Below are 25521 nucleotides of genomic sequence, written 5' to 3'. Positions count from 1 at the left end.
TCCAAGAAAGGAAAACCTGCAAACTGGTGACAGGGTCATGTGTGGCCAAGGCTGACTGATGGACATGGGGAGTGAAGGCTGGCTTGTGTAGTCCGATCCTATAGAAGCACTAATGTAGCTCAGATAGATGAAAAGGTTAATGCTAGTTCCCATAGAAAGGTGTCTGAACACAGAGCATCACTGTTTTGGGGGGCCTACTTAATATATAAGCAGGTGGTCATAGTGTTATCAGTGTAAACAGTCATACATAACACTTATAATAGCAAGACTAACAATAAAATCAACAATACTGTTCAATAAGATGATAAGCACATACATACAGGGTAATTAAAGGGTCTGCATAGAAAACTATTTTCTGTTTTGCATACAGTATATGAGCTGAGCTAGTGTTTGGCAAGCTGTTGTGTGTGGTGTGTTGAGGAAAAGGGTCCTCAGCTTTTCTTATACAAGCATGGGGGCAAAGAAGAACCACACAGGTGTAGAACATGACAGAACATCAGAGCTGAATAACTACACAGCCTTTATTTAGCTCTAATTGTATTAAATCTCTCTCTCTCTCACACACACACATTTTCTAAGCAGCTGTGCAGAAAGTTTCAAGCTTGTAATCAATCATCCAACCATATCCTGTCTTGCAGCACGAACACACACACAAAAATACACCTTTTACAGAAGCAGAAAACTGTGTCAGCTTGTAGTGTGAGAGATTAAAATTCGGAGCATCCACATGAGTAAAAAGAAAATCCGATGATGTCCTTCAGAAAAGTTTAGCAACAGCTGATTAAAGAAACTGTTAAAGATTAAAGAAATGTACTTAGAAGTCACATGACCAGTCATATGACACAAATATAAATAAAGGCAGGTTTAGAAAGCAATCCATCTTAAACCTGTTGTTCTTCTCTCAGCTCTAATGCCCAGCTTTTGACGCATGTAGGGCAGAAGTTGTGTGTACAAGTTGCTGCGTGAAAATCCCTGGATGTCAGGAGTTTATATACTTATTTCATGAATATATATATATATATATATATATATATACTCAAACTAGCATATCTGGTAACAACATCCACATCATGATCATACTTCTGCTAAAGTAAACTAAAGCTCATGAAAGGTATCTGTACGATTTTATTCACTTCACTCCTTCTCCACAATTAACTGATTAGACAAGTGCATAAAAATGTCCAAGTGTTCCTAATAAACTGGATGGGGAGCGTATATTTAATACATTATCAGGATGTAGTATTGGATTCTAAAGTATTTAATAAGGTGGTATTGCAGTTCTTATGAAGGACATACAATACAGTAGTCTTTCTTTAGATAAAACTATTAAACAAAAGTGTCTACGATCCCACACTTCATTCCTTGAAACCTTCAGCAGAGTACAGATCAGACTGCACACAGTCGATAGACTAGTTCAGAACAGAAAGAATTAATTTGAGAGACAGAATCTGGGTAAAAGTAACAGTCTTATCCTTATGCTAGAGCAGCTGTGTACATTACCTGCCTGTTAAATACATTTTAAAGCTGAAAAAAGATAAAGATGAATAAAATCTTGCTAATCTGTACCCCTTTGTTAACATGAACACAGTCAAGGCTGAAGACAAAATAGTGGTTAGAGTCACTGTGAGTATGGAGAATGCTGCTTGTTTTTATGAGCAGTTCTGCGTTTTTTCCCCCTGGTTTGTTGAGGCTCTCCTCCGAAGGTGTAGCGTGGCATAAAGGCAGGGTTTGGAGGAGGTATGGGGTAATGGTCTGCTCGAAAACCAGGCCACGCACCCAGATGAGGCGGAGTCGGTAGGTGAGGAGGTGGAAACCTGAAAGGCGGAGTAGGAAGAAAAGGAGGGGGACCCCTGTGAGGAGGTGTGTGAAATAGAGGAGGTGGAAAGGGTATCGTCTGGTCGTCTCTCCACCTCTGGTCGAAAGGCCTGATGAGAAGAAAACCAGAGTTACACAGATCGAACTGCCAGAATGGATAAACAAAAGACAAAGTCATTTTAAAACATTTTTATTATTATTGTGAAAGAGTGTACATCCTCCATGTGATCTGGCAAACCTTCTCACCTCTGGAAAGAAGGGCGTGGTTCTCGAAAAGTCCTCGAGTCAAATGTCCTGTCTGGGGCTCCACCTTTGACTGGCTCCTCCTCTGATTCCTCCATTCCCGCATTACTACAGAACCAAGTTTATGACATGATAAATCAGTATCATACTGTGGAGTGATTAAACTCAAATGCTAGTAAATGCACATGTTAGGGGTCAGGGCCAGGGGTAGCTCAGTGGTTAAGGCATTGGACTACAGTTCGGAAGATCCCAGGTTCAAACCCCACAACCTCCAAGTTGCCACTGTTGGGCCCTTTGAGCGAGGCCCTTAACCCTCAACTGCTCAGATGTATAATGAGATAAAAATGTAAGTCGCTCTGGATAAGAGCGTCTGCCAAATGCCAAAATGTAAAGGTAAAATGCACATGTTACAAATGGAGTTTTATATACTATAATACTTGTATATGTTATATACTGCATATATACACTCATCTAAAGGATTATTAGGAACACCTGTTAAATTTTTCATTACTGCAATTATCTAATCAACCAATCACATGGCAGTTGCTTCAATGCATTTAGGGGTGTGGTCCTGGTCAAGACAATCTCCTGAACTCCAAACTGAATGTCAGAATGGGAAAGAAAGGTGATTTAAGCAATTTTGGGCGTGGCATGGTTGTTGGTGCCAGACGGGCCGGTCTGAGTATTTCACAATCTGCTCAGTTACTAGGATTTTCACGCACAACCATTTCTAGGGTTTACAAAGAATGGTGTGAAAAGAGAAAAACATCCAGTATGTGGCAGTCCTGGAGGAGAATGGGCCAAATGATTCAAGCTGATAGAAGAGCAACTTTGACTTTTTTGAGAGAACCACTCGTTACAACCGAGGTTGAAAAAAGAGGCTACAATTTGCACGAGCTCACCAAAATTGGACTGTTGAAGACTGGAAAAAATGTTGCCTGGTTTGATGAGTCTCGAATTCTGTTGAGACATTCAAATGGTAGAGTCAGAATTTGGCGTAAACAGAATGAGAACATGGATCCATCATGCCTTGTTACCACTGTGCAGGCTGCTGCTGGTGGTGTAATGGTGTGGGGGATGTTTTCTTGCCACACTTCAGGCCCCTTAGTGCTAATTGGGCATTGTTTAAATAGTATTATGGGGGGCTTTTTTTCAAGCCCCAACAAATTTATAACGAAATCAGGCAAGTTTACTATTTATTGAAATATCAATTTCTAAACCAATAAGATTAAATAACACCAAGTTCAAAACAGATAAAATACACGTGTAATTGTTATAACAGACTTACTTCGTCACTTATCTAGAGCTTTCTTTCAAAGAAGTCGAGTGGCTTATTAACGTGACCGGGGTGTGTTGTCTCTAAGTGTCTTCCTACTTTGTTGGGTCTCATGCTGTCTGCTGGCAGCAGTTTAAAACACATAACACACACGGGTCTCTTCTCTGGCGCAACGAACGATTTAGGGATCATCGCAAAATACCGCACACCAACAAAAAGTGTAGAACGATATTGATCCTTCCTTTTGTTCAGCGCCTAAAGGATCAAAAAGCAACTTTGTTGCCACACTGGAAACTAGAAATGCCAGACTAGTACTGCCTGATAAAATATTAATTTTAACAAAAATACAGAAACATCAGCATACACATTGGAATAAATGAAATTACATATATAATACCGAATGTTTCCTTATACAGTGGAACCTCGGATTACAAGTAACACGGTTTACGAGTGTTCCGGAAGACGAGCAAAGATTTTTTTTATAAATTTTGACTTAAAAAACGAACGTTGTCGTGGTTTACGAGCTCTGAGTATCATGTATAATGCATGCGCTTCTTATTTTAACACCGAGCGTTGCGTCATCACAACTGAGCCAATGGTTTTTCTCTCTCTTGCGCTGCGGGTATTCATCTCCCTTGCTGGGTCTTAGTGCTCGTCTCTTACTGGTATAATCAACATCTGTGCACGCGTGTACTGTTTACTATAACACTGTGACTATGTGTGTGTAAAACATATTTTATAATTTGTTCGGAAGCGCGTGTACTGTTTCTTATAACACACGTGTATGCGCGCGAGTAAGGCAAAAGAAATTCTCAATACAGAGGTAAAAAATCTATTTTCTTCCTCATCGCGATGTGTGTGTGCGCACGCGCGAGCGTGATTAGACACTGTGCCGGCTGTGTATGTGTGTGTGTGTGTGTGTGAGAAACCCTCATTCACAAACACTCTGCTCTCCGAAGAAACTTTGTCGCAAATCTTTTCAGAGGTAAGGTGCTGGGTCATTTGTTTGTTTGTTTTAATTTACAGCAGTGATTCTGTTAGTTTGCGCTCACACGAGTGTCTTTAGCGATGTTTATTGTTTTTTTTGTTTTTTTTAGATAAAACAGTGTAGCGGGAGAGAGACGTTGATTTATGACCCCTGTTTACGGAAGTGTAGTCCAGTGCGGGAGATGCATTGTGGGTAATGCAGTCCGGTGTGTGTGAACGCGAATGTAAGATTTAAGTTAGGATATTGAGCCTGAGTTTTGTTCTTCAGTAGTTTTTTTTTTGTTGTATTTAAGTGCAGGATCCACCCGAAAGTTTGTAATATAACCTGACAATGCAGAAAATAAAAGGACGGAGGCATCAACCAGTTTGTCCTTCTCATCATTACACGAGCATGGATTAACGAGCTGTTACGCTGTCGCGAGCAACATTAAAATAAAGCGGAGAAGCTTTAATAATTTAGAACAGAACAACAGTCTTTCCGTTAATGTGTGTGTGTGAGTGTGTTTAAACGAGAGAAGAAAGTTTTAATGTGTAAGATGAGGAGTCTCCACTTACTCTAGCCTCACACACACACACATACACAGCGCCTGCATGCACAAATGGAAACACTTATCTGCCGGGATTTATTTTTAACTTTTTTGAAAGGTAACATGCAGGTTAATTTGTTTTATTTTTACTTAATATTTTGTATTAATTATTTTTATGTATTAATTTTTTTGGGCTGTAAAACTAATAATTTAAGTTTCTATTATTTCCCATGGGAAAATTAAATTTGGTTTTCGAGCGTTTTGGAATACGAGCCCACTTCCGGAACGAATTATGCTCGTAATCCGAGGTTCCACTGTATATTGTTCCTCTGCAATTAAAATGCCGACGTTAAACAGTTATTGTTGCACTATGGTTCCACTTTTTCTCTGATGTTCTTTTAATTTACTTGTATTAATGATCCATTTCTTTGCGTGTGATTGTTTAGTTTCGAGTGTCCGATCTTTTCCACTAATTCCCTCCTGTTCATTGCGCCCCACCTGTCATGTCTGTATTCCCGACTAGTGGGGCGCGCCCCACACTTTGAAAACCACGGATTTAAGCAAACGTGGCAGGTTTTTCTTTTAAGAACAAAAGTTGCTCAGATTTTTGGCTAGAAAGACGTTAAGAACATGAGATCCTACACTGAATAGGGCAGAGAAATACCTGTGTGCAACCCGTGCAAGCAATGGAAAGCAGTCTTTGTTTAAGCACAAGTAGCGGATTGTCGCTTCTGGCAATGTGTAGTTCAGCTAGTTAAGTCTCTAGTTGTTCTACGGCTGCACTTGTTCCAACACCGCTTTAAAATACTTCCATACGCTGAACATGCCTTGTCTTCGATAGGCAGATGCGTGAAAACAGCTCCAGTGAGTAAAAACTAACGTGTGCTGCGCAAGAATGGGAGGGGTGTAGTGACATTCATTTTCGACGTTTTCGGCATGTTTTTTTTTTTTTACCGGCCTGAAACCGATAATGCCATTTTCGATGCACCCCTACACTTGCAGATGCAGTAAGTCGTGCTAAAGGAGCCTTGGCCAAGTACTGAGTCCAGAAAAAAATTTTTTTTTGATTGATCTTAAGAAAAGATTCAAACATTTTTAGATATAGGATTTTTGATTTTCATGAACTTTATGTAGTCCCCGCCCCCCATGTGCTTTTTTTTGGTTGTCTTTTTGTATTGTGCATTTTCTTTCCTTTTGGTTTTAATGCTGTACAACCCTTTGGTCATCTTTTAGTTGTTCTTAAATAAACTTGACATTCATTATAAAAAAAATTATAATTCCCCCAATACCTGCGTTTTGGTCCTGATTTCAAATCCTCCAGGTAATTTTGTCTCTCGATACAGTGACCACGTGATTTGTTGAACACTGAAAAAAGTAGATAGAACCGATTAGGTCTTTTAATAATAACAGAAACAAACAGTAACAGTATGTTGTACATCAGTAGAAAAAAACTAAAGAATCAAGTGCAATTGAACAATTTAATAAATAGAAAATAATATAAACGGCCATTTTATTACAGGTACCTTAGAGAATTAAAATATTGTAGATAATGTGGCAGAAAAAATAAAGTGCAATTTTACCATAGTGAAGTTCACCATAAATATGGACAGATGTAGCCAACACTTTCAGATTAGGATTAAATTCTTTAAAAAAAAACTGTTTTACTGGCTAATTATTAGCTCATGCTGAATAAAAATGTCGGTCTAGTATTTAAAAGGTTTGAAATGCCTGTTAAGGGTTGGTGTGTGTATGTTTGTGTTGCAGCTCTAGCACTGGATTGCACGTGTTAATTTGTTAAAAATATAAAACTCCTAAAATGGACGAATTACTTACAGTCGATGGCATCATGAGGTTCAACACCGTCTACATCGATCAGGTATCTATGATCAGAAACACACACACACAGGCCTTAAAGCTGTGTTTAATAAATAAGCATAGTACTGTGTTTGTTTAAGTACGTCTTGTTTTATTCCACCTTAATAATCTGTTTCCATAGAAAAATTATTTCCATCTTTAAAATACAGTTCAGTCTTTTGCATTTTGTTTCAATCCTTTAAATTTGAGACATTTAAAGTTTACTGGACAGAGTAAATAAAGTAACCCATCGTCTTGCTATTTCATATTAAGTAAGATTTGAAACACCTAAATATAAGCCTTTTTTTTGAAGGGGTGCCAACTTTTTGGAAATATGAATTATAGATATTGGGTAATTGACAATTAAAAAAAAAAAAAATACAACCAAAGGTTCGGACAATCCTCCTAACTTTTTTATTTTCTATATACTACAACAATACCGTAGATTTAAAAACTATGAAATAAATATTTAATGCCACGTGTTAAGTAACAACAATAGGCAGTCAGTTGTTACAGTGCATCCGGAAAGAATTCACTTTTTCCACATTTTTTTTATGTTACAGCCTTATTCTAAAATGGAATAAATTCATTTTTTTCCTTAGAATTCTACACACAACACCCCATAATGACAACATGAAAAAAAAAAAAATGTACTTGAAATTTTTGTAAATCTATTAAAAAATATAAAACATTTGAGAAAGCACATGTACATGAGTATTCACAGCCCTTGCAAAATTGAGCTCAGACGCAAGGATATACATACATATGTAGAAAAATAAATTAAAATCAGGAAACACCATGGAATAAAGAGGTGTGTCCAAACTTTTGACTGGAAGTAGCTAAGATTTTTGGTTTTTTTTGGTGGCTACTGGGTAAATTCTGGTCAGGAAAACAAGTTGTTAGATAACTTACATCCGAGCATCAAAACTTATTGAAGGAGATTCTGCTCCTCATAAAACACCTGACTGATATTCATTAGGTTCCCCTTTTTTGCTACCAGAACACTAATGCACCGTGTGTTCTCACACTGCAGCTCTTATATCGCATAAGAGCTGCAGTGTGAGAACACACGGTGCATTAGTGTTAGTATTCCCAGTCTGCAGTGATCATGACCTAACTAAATGTGTCCAAGGAAAGAAAACCAGTGAACTGGAGACAGGGACATGGTCATAATGTCATGGTTGATGTGTAGTATAGTCTTATAGCCTACAGTGCGACTGATCTTCAGCTCTATGGGGTATAAACATGCAGATGTTTAATGACACACAGAAACACACACCTACCTGCACACGAGGTATCCAGTTCGGTTGAGGCCGTGGGTGCAGTGAACACCAATCAGCTTATCTGTGAACAACACGGCACATCAGGACGCATCGTTTGCATCTCTGTAAGCATCGTTTGTATCTCTGTAACCATGTAGTACATTTCCATAAAACAATATAACTCAGTCAGTCTAGACCCTATAAAATAGAGATAATGTATCAGCTATACTTTTAACAGAATTATTTTTATTTTACTATATAAACTGGATTGTGCATATAAGTAAGTGCACTGTGTAATGCGGTGGATCACACCAACCCTACAATATCCTTTCTTTACTAATCTAAATCCAGGCCTTACTTTCACACAACACTTCTTGCAAAAGAAAGTGGACTTTCAACAGGGAAGGTGCAAATATTAATACCCTAAAAAAGGAATCATCATTATTGTGAACAAAGCGAACAATATCAAGTCACAGTGTTTTCAAATTGTGGTGTCTATGTTTAAATATATGCAGCAATGCGTTTTTAGTTAATATGATTATTATTATGTGGATGTACCATTGTCCTGATTATCGTGCAGAAATCTTCTCACTGCCTTTTTAAAGCTTAGGATGGTGGAGTCACTCGGCACCTCGTGCCCTGCTGTAAATATCTTCAGGTAGTGCAGTGTGTCCGGTAAATCCTGTCTCACGCACAAAAAAACAAAACAAAAAAGCAGTGATGAGAATTTACTGAACAAGAAAGTGATTCAACACTGTGATATTTAGATCCAAACTATTGATATCGCGTTATACCCTTATATGGGTCACCATTTCTATGTGACACCTGCTGACAAGAATTTGAAATACGTGGAAAATAAGACGACATAATGAGTGTCCAGTGTTATTGTCCTTTTACAAAACAAAGTAATATTGTGTCATTGAAAAAACAAACCCAAGTTTTACTTGTTTAAATAGTTTAAATACTTTATTCATACTTTAAATACATTAAATCAGTCTCACCCCATACCTTTACATTATTTCTTGTACGAGGGTGAATCAAAAATTATCCGCACTTAAGTTATATTAAAACTTCTGTTGGCCGCACTGTGGTCTCCGTTCAAGACTACCGTCTACCGAGTCGCTGCTGGAACATGTTACATCAGTTCATTGGTAACTGTGGTGTGAGCAAAAATGGATGCCCTACTTGTGATTTGTGAAAGAAAAACAGCGTACAGTGATTTTTTTTTTTTAAGGGGGGGGGGGGTGGTTGGGTCCGAGAGTGTACCTGGTGCAAAAGAACATAAACAGAAGCGTTTGGATATCTGCAAACAAAATCTAAACCGATACCCTAAAGAAGGTGAGAGTTTCTTAAAGAGAATCATTACTAGTGACAAGACATGAATTCATCACTATGACCCTGAGAGTAAACGGCAGAGTGAGGAACGGAAACATTCTCCATCGCCGACCAAGAAAAAGTCCAAGCCAAGTCAACCATCAGCTGGAAAATTCATCACTGCTTATGGTTTTATCTCATGGGCAGGTATTATTATTATTCAACAGTGCTTGTTACAGTGAGATGCTTGTTGAAGAGCTAAAGCCTAAACACAGAGAACTGCTATCCAAGGGCGTTGTAATTTTGCATGGCGATGAACGTCTGCACACTTCTGCCCACACTGTCCAGACTTTGCAAAAACTTTGTTTTTAGGAGTTAAAGCATCTTGCTATACTCCTTATCTCGCTCCATCGCACTTTCACCTGTTTGGTCCTCTAAAGGCAGCCCTACAAGGACGAAGATTTACTGATGATAAAGAAGTGATGACAACACAGCTCAGCCCCAGACATTTTAAATGTAGGAATACGAAAGCTTGTTGACAACCTGTATTGAAAAGCAAGGAGATTATGTCGTAAAATGATCTATTTGTTCTTTTTGAATAGATCATGAAGGTGTGGATGTGTCACCTGGGCTTGGTAGTATCTCGTGGTGAAGGTAAGATCAATGATGAGACCAAGTTCTTCACCCTCCTTCTGTAACATGTCTAAGAGATCAAAAGGTCCGAACACTTCGGATTCACTCAGGTGCCTCCTCAAAGCCTGGAAGAGAGGGGAATAAGAGTCACGTGGTGCAAGATGAATGCAGTGTTTTGTGTGTATATGTGAACAGATTTCACACCTGTTTTAGAGGTACTTTAAACGTGACGAAGCGCGTGCCAGGGATTCTTTTGCCCATTGCCTTATATTCAGTCCACCTGTAAACACACACACACACACTAGTTTAACTCTGACCAGCAACATTAAACAGCTCACCACTGAGGAAAGATAAGGTTTACTAGGTGATATATCTAACCTGTCAGGGATACCATTTCTCTTTTTCGGTCCCATTCTCTCCACTAGCACAGACTGACGACGTTATATTCCACAAAACCGCATGTGTACAATAACAGAGGTTATCTTGTCGAATAAATATATAAGATTAAAATGTTACAAAACCAGACGCATCTAAAATAATTATATACCTGGAACAACTATTAAAAACCGACACTTAAAGTAAACTAATCCAGCCGGGTGGCACATCTCGCCATACAACGACGTCACTATCAGCCCATGTGCGCCTGCGCAAAAAAAAAAAAAAAAAAAAGGCGCATGCGCAGTACAAAATGCCGTTTTTTTAATTTCACTTTGTTACCCCAGTATATTTTAATTATGTAAATGATACGAAAATAATGTGATTTAAAACAAATCACCGTATAAGCTAAAATATGCTATAAGAAATCACTGTATAAGCTAAAAGATAAGCGATACCTCGCAACCGGAAACTACAGCCTTCTTCTGACACTATAAAAGCAGTACTCGCCCCCTGATCGGCTCTGGCGCCCCCTGCTGGCCGGATCCTGATGTTTTATAATTTTTTTCTACCCTGTTAGAATTTTCCACCAGTAGCAAAAGTTCATAGTTTTATCAGTCAGTCCACGCTACTTTATCAATATAATTTACCTATAGTTTTAAAATAAAAAATATAGAACTGTTTTACTGGATACTTTTGGTAGCGCTTTGTGAACCGCTGTACAGGGAGTGCAGAATTATTAGGCAAATGAGTATTTTGTCCACATCATCCTCTTTATGCATGTTGTCTTACTCCAAGCTGTATAGGCTCGAAACCCTACTACCAATTAAGCATATTAGGTGATGTGCATCTCTGTAATGAGAAGGGGTGTGGTCTAATGACATCAACACCCTATCTCAGGTGTGCATAATTATTAGGCAACTTCCTTTCCTTTGGCAAAATAGGTCAAAAGAAGGACTTGACAGGCTCAGAAAAGTCAAAAATAGTGAGATATCTTGCAGAGGGATGCAGCACTCTTAAAATTGCAAAGCTTCTGAAGCGTGATCATCGAACAATCAAGCGTTTTATTCAAAATAGTCAACAGGGTCGCAAGAAGCGTGTGGAAAAACCAAGGCGCAAAATAACTGCCCATGAACTGAGAAAAGTCAAGCGTGCAGCTGCCAAGATGCCACTTGCCACCAGTTTGGCCATATTTCAGAGCTGCAACATCACTGGAGTGCCCAAAAGCACAAGGTGTGCAATACTCAGAGACATGGCCAAGGTAAGAAAGGCTGAAAGACGACCACCACTGAACAAGACACACAAGCTGAAACGTCAAGACTGGGCCAAGAAATATCTCAAGACCTATTTTTCTAAGGTTTTATGGACTGATGAAATGAGAGTGAGTCTTGATGGGCCAGATGGATGGGCAGAGAGCTCCAGTCCGACTCAGACGCCAGCAAGGTGGAGGTGGAGTACTGGTTTGGGCTGGTATCATCAAAGATGAGCTTGTGGGGCCTTTTCGGGTTGAGGATGGAGTCAAGCTCAACTCCCAGTCTTACTGCCAGTTTCTGGAAGACACCTTCTTCAAGCAGTGGTACAGGAAGAAGTCTGCATCCTTCAAGAAAAACATGATTTTCATGCAGGACAATGCTCCATCACACGTGTACAAGTACTCCACAGCGTGGCTGGCAAGAAAGGGTATAAAAGAAAAAAAACTAATGACATGGCCTCCTTGTTCACCTGACCTGAACCCCATTGAGAACCTGTGGTCCATCATCAAATGTGAGATTTACAAGGAGGGAAAACAGTACACCTCTCTGAACAGTGTCTGGGAGGCTGTGGTTGCTGCCTCACGCAATGTTGATGGTGAACATATCAAAACACTGACAGAATCCATGGATGGCAGGCTTTTGAGTGTCCTTGCAAAGAAAGATGGCTATATTGGTCACTGATTTGTTTTTGTTTTGTTTTTGAATGTCAGAAATGTATATTTGTGAATGTGGAGATGTTATATTGGTTTCACTGGTAAAAATAAATAATTGAAATGGGTATATATTTGTTTTTTGTTAAGTTGCCTAATAATTATGCACAGTAATAGTCACCTGCACACACAGATATCCCCCTAAAATAGCTGAAACTAAAAACTACTTCCAAAAATATTCAGCTTTGATATTAATGAGTTTTTTGGGTTCATTGAGAACATGGTTGTTGTTCAATAATAAAATTATTCCTCAAAAATACAACTTGTCTAATAATTCTGCACTCCCTGTAGTCCAAACAGGGACCGTGGAGGCCAGTGGTGACCATTTAGTACCATTTTTTCGATCTCCTGTCAACATTCTCATGTGCATTCACACACTACGAGCAGTTTGGAATTGCCAGTTTACCTAATCTGCATGTCTCCGGACTGTGGGAGGAAACACAAGTACCCAGAGGAAACCGACCAAGCACAGGGAGAACATGCAAACTCCAAATGATGCAAGAAAGTGATGTCCAAGTGATGCAAGAATAAGAGAAAGGTGAAAAGAAGGAAAGAGATAAACAGGAGGAGCAAGAGAAAAGTGAAAAAGAAAAAAGGAAAAGGAGGAGGAGAAAGGAATGAAAAGTAGAGGAGGATGAGAAAGAATGAGAAAAAGAAGCAGGAGTAAGATAAAGAAAAGAAAGAGAAGAAATGCAACAAAAAAGAGGAGGAGGAAAGGAAAAAAGAAATAGAATGAGGTAGGCGAAAAGAATGAGAAAGATAAGAGGAGGAAGAAAAGGAGAAATCATGGGTAGGAGAATTTTATAGAACATCAACATGACACTTTCATGACAAAGTTGTTCTCTTAAAACATTAACTAATTTAGAAAACAAGGGACTTTTCTTTCTTTTCGAATTTTCAGTTTGTTTTATCGGCTTTAAAGCAAGCGAATGCCACAACACCTTTTTTAAACATTTCTGTAATCCCCAAGGTGTGTGACTATGTATATATAAAGGAAAAATATTTATATCCTATAAAAAAAAATAGATAAAAAATGTAATAAAAAAGAAATATATTTTTTATTAGTTTGTTTTCAGTTTTTTCAGCTGCTGAAATTTCTCAAAAAAGTTATTTAGTTAAAGATAGTAAAATGTTGTTAAAGAAAAAAACATATTTATGACCTGAACTAACTTTATAAATTCATATTGAGATATACAATACACTATAGAGCCAAAAGTTTAGTCCTCATTCTCCTGGTCTTATGGTGCATTAGTTTTAACAATCTTCTAGCCTCATGCGAAAAGAAGCTATAGTGTATGTAATTTTTTGCTGCCCCAGGCTCTTAGGGCCACCTTCAAATATAATGGGGACCACATCCCGTTCTATAAGCTTACATAAATTTAGTTATTTCATTTGCATGACACATGTTTATTGCAAGAGCTGAATAACTCATCAGACTAGACAAAATGCTGCTAACATTAACCTGTCTCAAAAGAACTGATGTCCCAATATCTCCAAATCAATTATATTGCACATTTCTATTCACACAAATGCCTCTGTAATTACTAAAGTCGAATTCATCTTTAATTTTGATAGATTGGTCTTATTAAACCTTGATTTCAAATATCAGGGAAGAAACCTACACTCTGAACCAGATTGAAGGTTTAAAATGGAATTTAGAGCTGATAGTTTAAATCATTTTGTTCAGGTTCCCGTCAACTCCTGATGCTTTCTTTACTTTCACACTGTTAATTTTATCTTTTAGTTGCTGCTTAGTAACCAAGGAATCTAAAGCCTAGACTGCAAAGCCTGAACCAACCAGAAGAGGTCACAGAATACATGAAGAAGATATAAACAAAGAAGGTCTCTCTCTCTCTCTCTCTCTCTCTCTCTCTCTCTCTTTCTCCCTCTCTCTCCTTCTCTTCTCTCTCTCATGCAATTGATGTCAATTGCATAGACTCCATAGGCATTAATTTGGGGAAATTGTTAAATGCTAAGTAAGCTGATGGTAGGGCTCACCTTCATATATTTTAAGAAGGGCAGCAATGAAGACACTGCTCTCCAAGAAAAAACATCAGTGACAGATTGATATTCTGCAAAAGGGACAGGGTTTGGACCGCTGGGGATTGGGGTAAAGTCATTTTCTTTAATGAATTCTATTTCCCATTGTTTGGGTGATCCGGTAAAAAGGTTATCTGGAAAAGAAAATGTGATCACAGTCCCATGTCACGCCAATAGTAAAGCACATTGGCACCATTCATGTGTGTGGTTGCTTCTCAGCCAAGGGAGTGGGTTCACTCACTGTTTTGCCTAAGAACAAAGTGATAAATGAAGAATCTATAAGGTTGGCGACAAACAATGGCTTTTCCAACATAATGAATCACCTTGCCATAAGACAAAAGTGATTACTAAGTGCTCAGGGTTATATGAACAGGAAACTCCCCAGACCTTAATCCCTTTATAAAATTGTGGTCAGTCCTCAAAACCCCCACTAATTCTGACAAACTCCAGGAATTGGTTATGCAAGAATGGGTTGCCATCAGTTAAAGTGTGACCCAGAAGTTGATTTTCACTGATACTTAAAGCTTTTGACACTTATGAAATGTTTGTAATTATACTTCAGTATACCATAGTACCATCTGATAAAATAATCTAAAAATACTAAAGCAGCAGACTTTGCAAAAAATTATATTTGTGTCATTCTTAAAACATTTGGCCTCTGCTGCATATAAGAGCAGAGTAAGTAAGCTTGTGCATGATCACTTTTCTTTATATACACATAAGGAACTCTAAAGCAGGCTATACCTTCTCCCTGAAAGTTTACTTATGATCAAAGTTCTGTAAAAAATTACAAAACAGTTTTAAAAGCATACAGTATAATTAAAAAGCAAGAAAACATCACAGAAATCGTTTATTTTAATTTGTTACTTAAAGCATTTTTAAATATATATTCCAAATTTTTCTTTTTTTATTAAATGATTTAATAATTATAACTATGTTATTAAAAAAACTGTAATTATAACTATAAAATGTATTGTAATGACATTCATTTTCTTTCATATTGTGTTGTGGAAATCCTTTAGTTGAATTTGTTCCAGTTGATGTAGCTGAGTCATGTGACTTTCAGGTCGTGAGCATTCAGGTATTTCTCCATAGCAGACTTTCCCCAAAGCACCGGCGGTGATTACGTCACCGTTTCCGTCTCTATAATCACTCATTAAAGTAATCCTTCTCAAATCTATCTTATACATCTACATATTATCAAGATTTCCTCAAGGGATAATACATTGTATTTGTGTATAAAATATGATACAGCTTCAGCTATAGTCTGCATTTGTTCTATATAATATATTTTATTTAATGTTATAAATGTTTTAAAATCACATTTAGTTAGCTAATCACAACTTTATTTTTAAAGCTCTTTAGATATTTTGAAACACAAGTCATTTTAAAATACTAAAGATATACATGAAATACATAAAATACTTAAGTAATGTTAAGGTGGGGAGGATGACATTATTGTAAGTAATTTATTTAACCTTCACAGAGAATAAAACACTTCACAACAAGCTGTTTATTGATAAATTGGTGTAATATGGCCCACCATATTATTTTTCTGTAACAACACATCCCAAACAGTTTATTCCTCTTAAACCACAGCAATTCCTATATGTTCTTTTTTCTTGGGTAATTAACAGCACATAATAATTGTGGCATTTACCGTTACATTACCATTTACTGCAGCAGAACATCAAAGAAACAAGTAATTTTGCAATATAAAGACCATATTCCCTCATCTGCAAAGAGTCTTGCTGACTCTATCTTAAAGTTAATAAAGCAAACCAAATCTATTCAGCATTAAATTAAGAAGTCGTACTCCACCCTGTATACTTCACTATGTTAGAAAAATCCAAACAAAAGTAAAAAAAAAAAAAAACACATTTACATCTGGTTTTTCCAAAGTCCTGAAACAGGAGACTATTATTGTGTGTGGAGTTTTTATGTTCTCCAGTGCCTGATGGGTTTTCTCCAGATTTTTTCTCATTTTCCTCCCATTGTCCTGCTTTATAGGCTAAATGACATTGGCCGTAGGGTATAGTTGTGCATATGAGGTGTTTGTGTTTGTACCCTGAGATGGTTAGGACCCTACACAGGATAAATAGTATGGAAAATGAATGGATATTTTTATTTATTTATTTATTTTTTGCCTTTGGCACAAAAAAAAAAAGAAAATAAATGGATAAATGAGGGATGGATGATTTGCCTTGCCACGCTGCTGTTACAGAAAATAAATCAACATCTTCTGACCAATCAGATTTGAGAATTCAGCATCATCTTTTTATAATGATGTGAGAAAAGATTAGTATCACAGACAGTGTGAACAGAGAAGATGAAACTACCTTTTTATACAATAAGGCCAATGAAGCCTCTTATTAGAGTATAATGATAATCATGAGAATTGAACAACTTTATCAAGTGTTAGGTTTTAAATGGTTCCATTTCCTCAGGTCGTAGTTTTTGGCTATGACAAGGGATTAGGCAATAAGATGATTAATGAACACACTTCACACTGTGTGTAGTAAAAAAGCATTTGTCACTGGTCTGGTTTTCTTTAAATGATGTGCCTGAGCCGGACATGGCTATAAAACGTGGTGCAATGTTCTTTCTTTTATTGATGGTAAGCACAAAGGGCGCATACAGTAAGAGATACTGGTGTTTGTAACTTGTCCTGTTAGTATGTTATGTTTAAATTGTCATGTGAATCTGCAGTTGTGACAAAAAAAATCCCCTCAGGGATAAATAAAGTACTATCTATCTATCTATCTATTGATCTATCGCGTGATCTATCTATCAATCTATCTATCTAGTGGACACTATGCATCACAGAGGGATCCCGGGAAATATGCTGAATAAATGAGTGAATGAGAAACAGATTAATAAAGAATTGTTTTGTTATTTGTGATAACAGCAGTAACACAGTTCTTACAGTCTCTCTATTGTCATAGGTAATATAAGGAAGAACTTAATAGCAAAAAAAAAAGGAAAATATAAGGACTTTCAGGTCAAATGTGGATTTAGGCTGAAATATTTTGTGAATGTAAAAAACGATTGGCATTCACAGAAGACTTTAAGCATGGTACGGTGATGCGACTCTTAGCGGCAGTAACAGATTTGAATGGTGCAAACCTTTTAAACAAGGTTGTACGTCCGTAGGATGACAATCCCAACCGAGGTATCTCAGATCTCACTGCAGTCGTTCCCGTGAACATTCAGTGAGAGGAACGCCTGATTCTTGAAAACCAACGGATAGCTTGTCGCCTATAGAGATGCATCTATCTGTGAGAACTGTACACACAATCATACACCTGCACCACTTGCATATTACAGGAACTCGCACATCCCACATACAGTTCTGAGCTCGCTGCAAGTGATTTCCACATGTTTGGAGTGTTAAAGGAGTTCCTGGGAGGCCAGCGTTTTAGACATGAAGCAGGAAGTAGGTAGGTAGTTTTTTTCTCTTTCTCATTACACTGTTTTCTTATTATGAACAATAAAAATCCTGGTTTGACTTGAACACTTTGTATATTTTAGTATAGGCTATTATTCAGTGTGTTTCTTTCATGTGAAATTCACACAAAGGTTATGTAAGTTTCAAAGTACGAGAAAATGATATAACACATGACGAGCCAAGACTGTCACAAGATTTTGTTTTTTTTTACCTGTAAGGCGGTGCAAATAAGATATATATTTATGGCTCTTCCGTCCCTCATTTATGAGTGTTAGGGAATGTACAGTACAGCACCAACCTGAGAGCAGAACACTCACACACACACTGTACAGCTTAGTGTGAAATCAATATCAGTTTATTCAGGCTGCATTTTGCACATTTAAACCAAACTAGGAGAAATGTCTTTACCGAGTCTCAGTAAGAACACCGCTCACCATAACCGGGTACTCATCGTGTCCGTGGAGAAGTTCAGCGCATGCGCGGGACTGGATAAGCGGAGCGGCGCGAGACTGGACACGAAGCGCCTGCACGCGGCTCTGAGCCGGCGCGGCTTCCTCGTGAAGATCCTGATGGACCCGGACGCGCACGAGATCATCGAGGCATTTAAAGCAGGTACATGATTCCCCACGGGTGCGTTTATTTAATAAGGTTAATCATTCAAGTGTTTATAACATTGCAATGATATAGAGATCAGTAAAGTAAAACAAGACAAACATTTAAATAAATAAATACAATACATGCATAATGATTAGATTAGAGTTGATTTAACTTTATTGTTATTATGCGAAGTAAATGAAATACAGTTAGCACCTAACCAGAAGTGCATATGTGACCTATTTACAATGAATAACAAACAAGATGCAGGAGGTAATAGACATGGTATATGTCTTTAAGGTTAATCATATATTGTATATATATATTTTTTTTCATTTCCTGTATCTTATTATGATCAGACCTAAACAACTTTTTGTGAGACTTAATAATGTGTAATACACTTTAACCTGGTGTTTCTTTGGCCCTTTCAGTAATATTCTTCACAATATTTTGCTGTTTAAACATTAAAAGAATTATAAACTTTCTATGTGCACTTCTTACTTTATTATTTAAGAAACTTATGCAGTACAATATGTAGTCTAACTGTGCAACATTGTGCATGAGTGTGTTATAACAAACAGAAGGTGCAGTAGGTAATAAAGATATGGTATATATATATATAGTAATATACAGTATAATACAGTATAACAGAAGAGACATGTCAAGAAGATAACATGATCGAAAAACATACCAAGTAGCCAATTACCTTTACCAAACTTTACTTTTGGGATTGGCATGCCTATCAAAATGTAAAAAAGGTTTGCATGATATTGCAATTTTATATGGTTTAACTTTAGCAATTATGGTCAACTTGTATGAGGCAAGTCAAACCGGGACCTTTAATTGTGCAGAATAACTTATACCAGCATTTCACTGGTGCTTGGATACTATGAAGGTAAAAAGTTTTCTCAGTACGCCAGAGCCATGATCGTACTGCCTCCTTCACGGCTAAAACACGGGCCTTCCAGGAAATCCTTTAATGGGCCAAACATGTTGAAACAACCAGCCGAGTAATGTGTTCTGTAACATGCAAGTATATGGTTGTGCATTTTACTACAGAATGCTTTTGGTGATCAACCGGGGGCATTTTTTCTGAGATCATTCCAGTCATGCTCATGGACACGACTACAACGGGCTCTGAGGCACCTTGACCGGGGTTGTCATTCATAGATGTAGATGTAGAACCTTTTTTAAAAATGTTTGCATTTTTTTAATGTTTTAGCTAAGAGTCTCATTATCGCCTTTATTCATGAGAAATTTCATTACACGTCCTGGTTTGAAGTAAACACCACATGCATTTATGCAGCCACCATAGCAAAAATTCAACGTTTATTTATTTATATATTTAATCTTGCAAAATGTGCAGATGCTCAGGGAGTTTTATTCATGCCTTATGCATGCCATGATTTGTAATAGTAACAAGACCTGAAATGAATTAGGAAAAAATAATTAATAGAATATACAGTATATGGGCTGTACACCCTATGTATGTGTACCTATGTATAAGTAGCATCATATACTATAATAATATTGACCATTTTCTAAATGAATAGTAAATACTATTACTGTAAAAATTATAAAGTTTCTTAAAGAACAAAAGTTGGAAGTGCACCTAGTAAGTTTATAATCTTTTTGAAAAAAAGAATGACCAGTTTTAAAAGTGTATTAAAAGGATGTATCAATATTGTGCAAAAAAATAATTACGAATTTACAAAAAGTTGTTTAGGGCTAAACATAATGACATAGAGAAATGATAATGAGATATAGTATGTGAAGATATAGTAAGGCAACTGCTACAGATGTGGACAGATGTGGTTATAGCTCTTGACAGGTTAATCATTCAACACGCCTACCCTAGACATGTTTTTACAAGGTGTGTAACTTTCAATCTGCAGCCTGCTTCCCGTAATAGGACTGAGACGGTGCCACTACTAAAATACAGTTTGCTTTAAGGGTTGCGTAAAAAAAAAAAGAATGATGTGCTGGTCTGAATCCAGAGCCCTCACCTGATCTATAACTGATTTGTCATGTATTATGAAGTCTTGTGGTTTCCTTGTGTTCGGTTGTGTAATTGGGTGTGTTTAACAGTGTGTGTTCAGTGATGTGTAAATCGATTTATGGGAACTGATGTGAGTGTGTGTTTGTGCAAGGAGCGGCTTAATCTGCTTCAGTACCTCTGAACTTTATGACAGTTTATGGTAGCGCTCAGAAATTATTATTAATAATAATAATAATAATAATAATATTAATGATGATGATGTTGCAGAAAGTCAGCAGTCAGTGCCCAGCTGTTTTATGGGTGTGATATCAAGTCATGGAGAAAAGGGAGTGATATTCGGATCAGACGGACGCCCTGTAAAACTCGCACATATATACGCACAATTTGGAGGATCAACAATGGCTGGCAAAAACAAACTCTTTCTGATCCAGGTCAGAATCATGTCACTTCATGTTTTCATGTGCATGTGAATGAAAATAAAATGTATTATTAGTAGTATTATTAGTAGTAGTATTATATAATTATAATGAAGTGTGTCGTCATCATCATCCTAGTATACCTGCTTCAATGCATGTACATGTCTGTGTGTGTGCAGGCTTGTCGAGGCATCGAGCTGGACGATGGGGTTGAGGTTGAGACAGACGGCGTAGACTCTTCTCATGACGACGATGTATATGAATGTCAATCAATCCCGAATGAAACTGTGGTTGCTTATGCTACAGCTCCAGGTAAAACATATTCAAGCACACGCATTTGTGCAAAAACCCATGATCAGTTACAGGACTCTACATCAATTTTTATTTTAGCTAAATAATACGCCTACTAAGGGGAAAAAATACACATTAAAAAATCTTAAAAAAAAGAAAATCTTAACTGTTAATAATATTCATCCATGTTGAACTTTTGTGTTTTGATGTGTGTGTGTGTGTGTGTGTGTGTGTGCAGGTTACAGTGCCTTCATGCACCCGAGCGGCTCAGTGTTTATGAAGACGTTCTGTGATCTGCTGGAGGAGTGCGATGGCTGGGAGATTACACGGTTTCTGACACGGCTGAATGGGCGTGTAGCGTTCGAGTTCGAGGCGAGAGGAGATGAGCTGAAGGGCAAGAAGGAGATGCCGTGTTTTGTCAGCCGCCTCACGGCTGACTGCTACCCGTTCATTAACGCGCTCAGGGTTTCGGCCACGGAGCTGCTCCGAGACACACACACTACTCGCAAAAGCTCTATCAGCTGAGCTAAGCTCTGACTTGTTGTCAAGTTCGCCAATTGTAGCCTTCTGGATGCCTTTATGAGGATATTTAATCTCATGCTGCTGCTATACAGTGATGAACAGAAACCTAACTAATGGATGCAATATTAGAGTGCATACTGCATTATGTCTCACTCTTAGTAATGTGTTATTTCAGCAAAAACATTTCTTAAGATGGATAAGACGACATTCTTATGTTATGGATTATTGTAAATAATAGAATAGATAGAATACATTGTCAGTGTTACTCTGATTAGGTCACTCATATGCACATCACATCAGACATTTAGTTTACCTAATCTCACTTTTGCATTTAAAGACTTGTTCTTTTTAAATTGTCAAATGCTGGTAAATACCCTAAGCACTAACGTTAGCTAGCTAGTCAAGTAATATGAATTTTGGGCCTTAAAGCAGCTTCTGCTATTAGAGTGAAAAATCTTTACTGAATCTTTATTAAGTAATTTCAGCAAAATAGTTTAATATGTAGCGTAAGAATAGCTTATTACTGTTGTCATTTTATGTCGTTTTTTTATGTACTTTGTGAGTTTCACTGCAAAACAAGATAAATGTATTCTGACCGAAAGTTTTGAAAAACACAGCCATAACATTTGATTACTATTTTACTGTCATTTCTTTTTCAGCTATTAGGCAATATTTTGTTCATATTTTCTTTGATATACAAGGGTGTTAAAATGCACAGAAGTCCAAATATTATGTCATAGTTATTTTGGTTATATCTGTGTGATTTTATATTATTTTGCTAAATGCTATAAGTCCATCTCAGCTTTATTACAGACAGTTTTATCAAAGTGAATGAATAAGGGGAAAAAAACCTCATCATAAAAAGCTATAAAAATGTACAATATTTACAATACATCATCAACCTCCTCCTACATCATTTTCAGTTTCACTTCAGTAACTTCAGTAACTTCAGTCACTTCAGTTTTATCAGTTGCAGTTCTAATGCATTTAATTCATTCAGCAGCTGCAGTTTTGCCTAGCCACAAAAAGAAGCGATGTGATTGGGTCTTTACGGATGAATTGTTGAATTTTTTTTTTACAATACGTAAGTTTAAAGCTTCTAAAAATAATATAAACCTAGAATGTATAGAATCTAAGGAATGTATACAAATATAAACCTATGTAAAAAATTATAGATAACTTTGCCCAATTTCCCAGATTGAGTAAAAGATTAAATAAAAGGTTATTTATTGCATTTTGCAATCAAACCCATCACGTGTACTGTACATGCATGTTAAGAAAAAATCACTTCACAGTCAGTTCACTGCTATTACATGCACAGAAGTCTTAAACTGAGTGAACCTCAGTTAAATACTTTACCTCTGAAAATACACCCAGCTGAAGACAATTCTCATGTGCATTTGGTTAGTTTTAACAGATATCTTATTTATTTTTTTATTCTTTCTTAACATAGTTCTTTTAAATTTTTAAGGTTTTTAAAATTTATTTTTTTTAATAATATTTTACTGTGTGTATTTTATTATGTTCGTGAAAGATTTTTTATGAAAAGAGTTGTCAAACTTGTCCCACATGAGGATGGGTTCCCTGATTGAGTCCGGTTCCTCTCAAGGTTTCTTCCTATTGCCTTCTCAGGGAGTTTTTCCTTGCCACTTTCGCCGTCGTCCTCGGCTTGCTCATCAGGGATAATCTTACCATCTTGGGATAATCATTATTATCAACAAATAAAAATTGAACTGAATTGAATTGTCTTAAGAAGAGCTATTTAAATAAAATTTGCTTACTTACTTATTCATTTATATAAGTTATATTTTTTGTTAGGTAAAAAGACAAAAAATGTAGAGCCAGCTTGTCATTATAAAAGAATAAATCAATAGCACTACTTAATATCCTGTTCGATTTTCTTTTTAATTGTTTTAATTATTTCACACAATTAAATGCATTTTTCTCTGGACTCCAGGCAAATCTGTTTTTTGCTTTCCACGGGATGTGGAAAGCAAAAAGCACAAATGAAAAATATATCTATTACGTGTTTATTTACACAGTGTAATAGTTTATCTAATGTGTGGTAGTTTGCTTGCCCAGTTATACATTGTTTCATTATCTCCATTCACATTGCTAAAAAAAGTGCAGGTACAATAAGGTAAGGCAAATTTATTATTTTACAAAAAAACGTTAGAGCTTTTCAAACTGCTCTCTTTTATCTTCTTTATTTTTAAGATATTGGATGACTAAAATTTGAACGTGCATTGTCAAACATAGAGAAACTGTTTAAAAAAGGCTTAAATGTATGAATCTAACAGAACACAATTACAGTATATGAGTAAAAAATACCTTATATATATTATTATATATATATATATATTTCTCTATATAATCCCCTGTTACACTAATGCACTTATCCAGGCATTTCACTAGTACTTGGATACCATCAAGTTAGAAAGTTTTCTCAGTATGCTGACGGCATGATCTTGCTCCTTGCTTCACATGTGAAACGCTGGCCTCCCAGGAACGCCTTTAATGGCCCAATCATGTGGAAATGACTTAGAGCGAGGGCTCCATAACAATAGTACAATGTGGCAATAACTTCCAGTTCCTGTATTGTGCAAATGGTGTTAATAAATGATTGTTTGTAGAGTTCCCACAGACTTATGTATCTTCTGCAAGTTGGTGACAAGTTATCCATCATTTTTTAAGGATCAGACATTTTATTGCAAAACCATTTTGCACTTGATATAGTAGTGCGAAGAAAAATGTTTTTAAAACCTCCTTTTTAACTTTCCCTTTCTTTATCACACTACCGCACCAGAAGTTTTTAATGATCACCCAAACCACACATATTGTAGTAAATGATGAAAGATGTGCATGCATGCACACAACAATATATCACATACACCAGTGTTTACTTCTTATCAGATAAACATGATTTTATCAGTGTGCAGCTACCACATTTTGTTTATTGAATTATTTTATTACGTATGAGGCGAAATCCTCATGTATAACAGAAAAAAACAGTATATATTATTATTTATTTATTTATTTATAAAATGAACAAACAACTGTAAATGTGAACTGGTAAATAAGTTGTTTTGTTAAAACTAATGAAATACCAAACTTGCTCATGTTCATTACACAATAAGCATTTACAATAATTTATTTCCAAAGCAGCTTTTATGTAAAATTCATTTTACACATTTTGCTCCCAGTAAAACCATGTATATAAAAAAAACGTTAAAAAAAAACTTAAAGCCTAAAAATGTCTTTTTCCCCCCAAATGCCATAAAAGTTCATGTTTAAGTTAAAGAGAGAAGCTAAGTTATTTAAATATTGTAGCAAGCCATCTGATTGCACATCAGACAGTAATATATTAATTTGTGGGCATTGGTAGGTCAGTGGCAGGTTTCTTGCTTGGCATGTGGAAGGCCCGAGTTCGATTCCCAGCCACTGGGTGCAGTGCCGGTCCCAAGCCTGGAGAGAGTGGGAGAGTTGCATCAGGAAGGGCATCCGGTGTAAAACCTGTGCCAAGTTCTGTGGACAGATCAGATGGTCCACTGTGGCGAACCCTCGACAGGAGTGGCCAAATCAACAACAGTAATATATTAATTTAAACAACCTTTTGTTTACAACTGTATGTTTTTTAGCTTAAATGATATTTAATTTTATTTTATGTGACATAAGTACTGATAATATACCTTTTTATATGAGGTTTCTGCATGAGATCCCAGTGTCCTTTTACGGTATACTCTAAGCACATCAGATTTTCTCCTATACACACACTACATTGTGTGTACAGCATATCCTGACTATTTTCTGAGACTTCTGCCTGTTTGATTAAGTTGAATTTATCAGATCAAAGAGAGAGAGAGAGAGAGAAAGAGAGAGAGAGAGAGAGAGGTTGGATCTGAATAGGATGAAATGAATATCTAATATTTTATGAATACCTATTTTCATCTACATTTTTTGTT

General features: G+C 36.7%; 2 protein-coding genes across 2 annotated transcripts; one reads left to right on the top strand and one right to left on the bottom strand.

Annotated features, from left to right (window-relative positions):
* Nucleotides 1–503: 503 nt before the first annotated feature.
* dusp11 (dual specificity phosphatase 11 (RNA/RNP complex 1-interacting)) lies at nt 504–10572 on the bottom strand. Its single transcript, XM_053515693.1, has 9 exons — nt 10290–10572; nt 10116–10191; nt 9905–10036; nt 8523–8646; nt 7986–8046; nt 6682–6728; nt 6138–6213; nt 2062–2166; nt 504–1925 (listed from the first exon to the last, which is right to left on the bottom strand). The coding sequence occupies exons 1-9, from the start codon at nt 10322–10324 to the stop codon at nt 1619–1621; spliced, it is 963 nt and encodes a 320-aa protein (XP_053371668.1). The 5' UTR covers nt 10325–10572; the 3' UTR covers nt 504–1618.
* A 7454-nt stretch (nt 10573–18026) lies between these two features.
* Nucleotides 18027–22035, top strand: LOC128505496 (caspase-3-like). The gene is made up of 4 exons (XM_053475941.1): nt 18027–18349; nt 20598–20761; nt 20926–21058; nt 21276–22035. The coding sequence occupies exons 1-4, from the start codon at nt 18136–18138 to the stop codon at nt 21560–21562; spliced, it is 798 nt and encodes a 265-aa protein (XP_053331916.1). The 5' UTR covers nt 18027–18135; the 3' UTR covers nt 21563–22035.
* The last annotated feature ends 3486 nt before the right edge of the window (nt 22036–25521 follow it).

The sequence above is a fragment of the Clarias gariepinus genome, chromosome 17 (assembly GCF_024256425.1).
Source record: "Clarias gariepinus isolate MV-2021 ecotype Netherlands chromosome 17, CGAR_prim_01v2, whole genome shotgun sequence".
In the NCBI taxonomy this organism is placed as follows: Eukaryota; Metazoa; Chordata; class Actinopteri; order Siluriformes; family Clariidae; genus Clarias; species Clarias gariepinus.
This window is presented reverse-complemented; position numbering and strand designations above follow the sequence as displayed.

Coding starts and splice junctions, on each gene's coding strand:
- dusp11 (XM_053515693.1), bottom strand. CDS start 10,324: ATGGGACCGAAAAAGAGAAATGGTATCCCTGACAG. Junction 8,647..9,904: donor CGAGATACTACCAAGCCCAG/GTGACACATCCA, acceptor TGCGTGAGACAG/GATTTACCGGACACACTGCA. Junction 1,926..2,061: donor CCACGCCCTTCTTTCCAGAG/GTGAGAAGGTTT, acceptor TCTTCTCATCAG/GCCTTTCGACCAGAGGTGGA.
- LOC128505496 (XM_053475941.1), top strand. CDS start 18,136: ATGTCTTTACCGAGTCTCAGTAAGAACACCGCTCACCATAACCGGGTA. Junction 18,350..20,597: donor CATCGAGGCATTTAAAGCAG/GTACATGATTCC, acceptor ATGATGTTGCAG/AAAGTCAGCAGTCAGTGCCC. Junction 21,059..21,275: donor TGCTTATGCTACAGCTCCAG/GTAAAACATATT, acceptor GTGTGTGTGCAG/GTTACAGTGCCTTCATGCAC.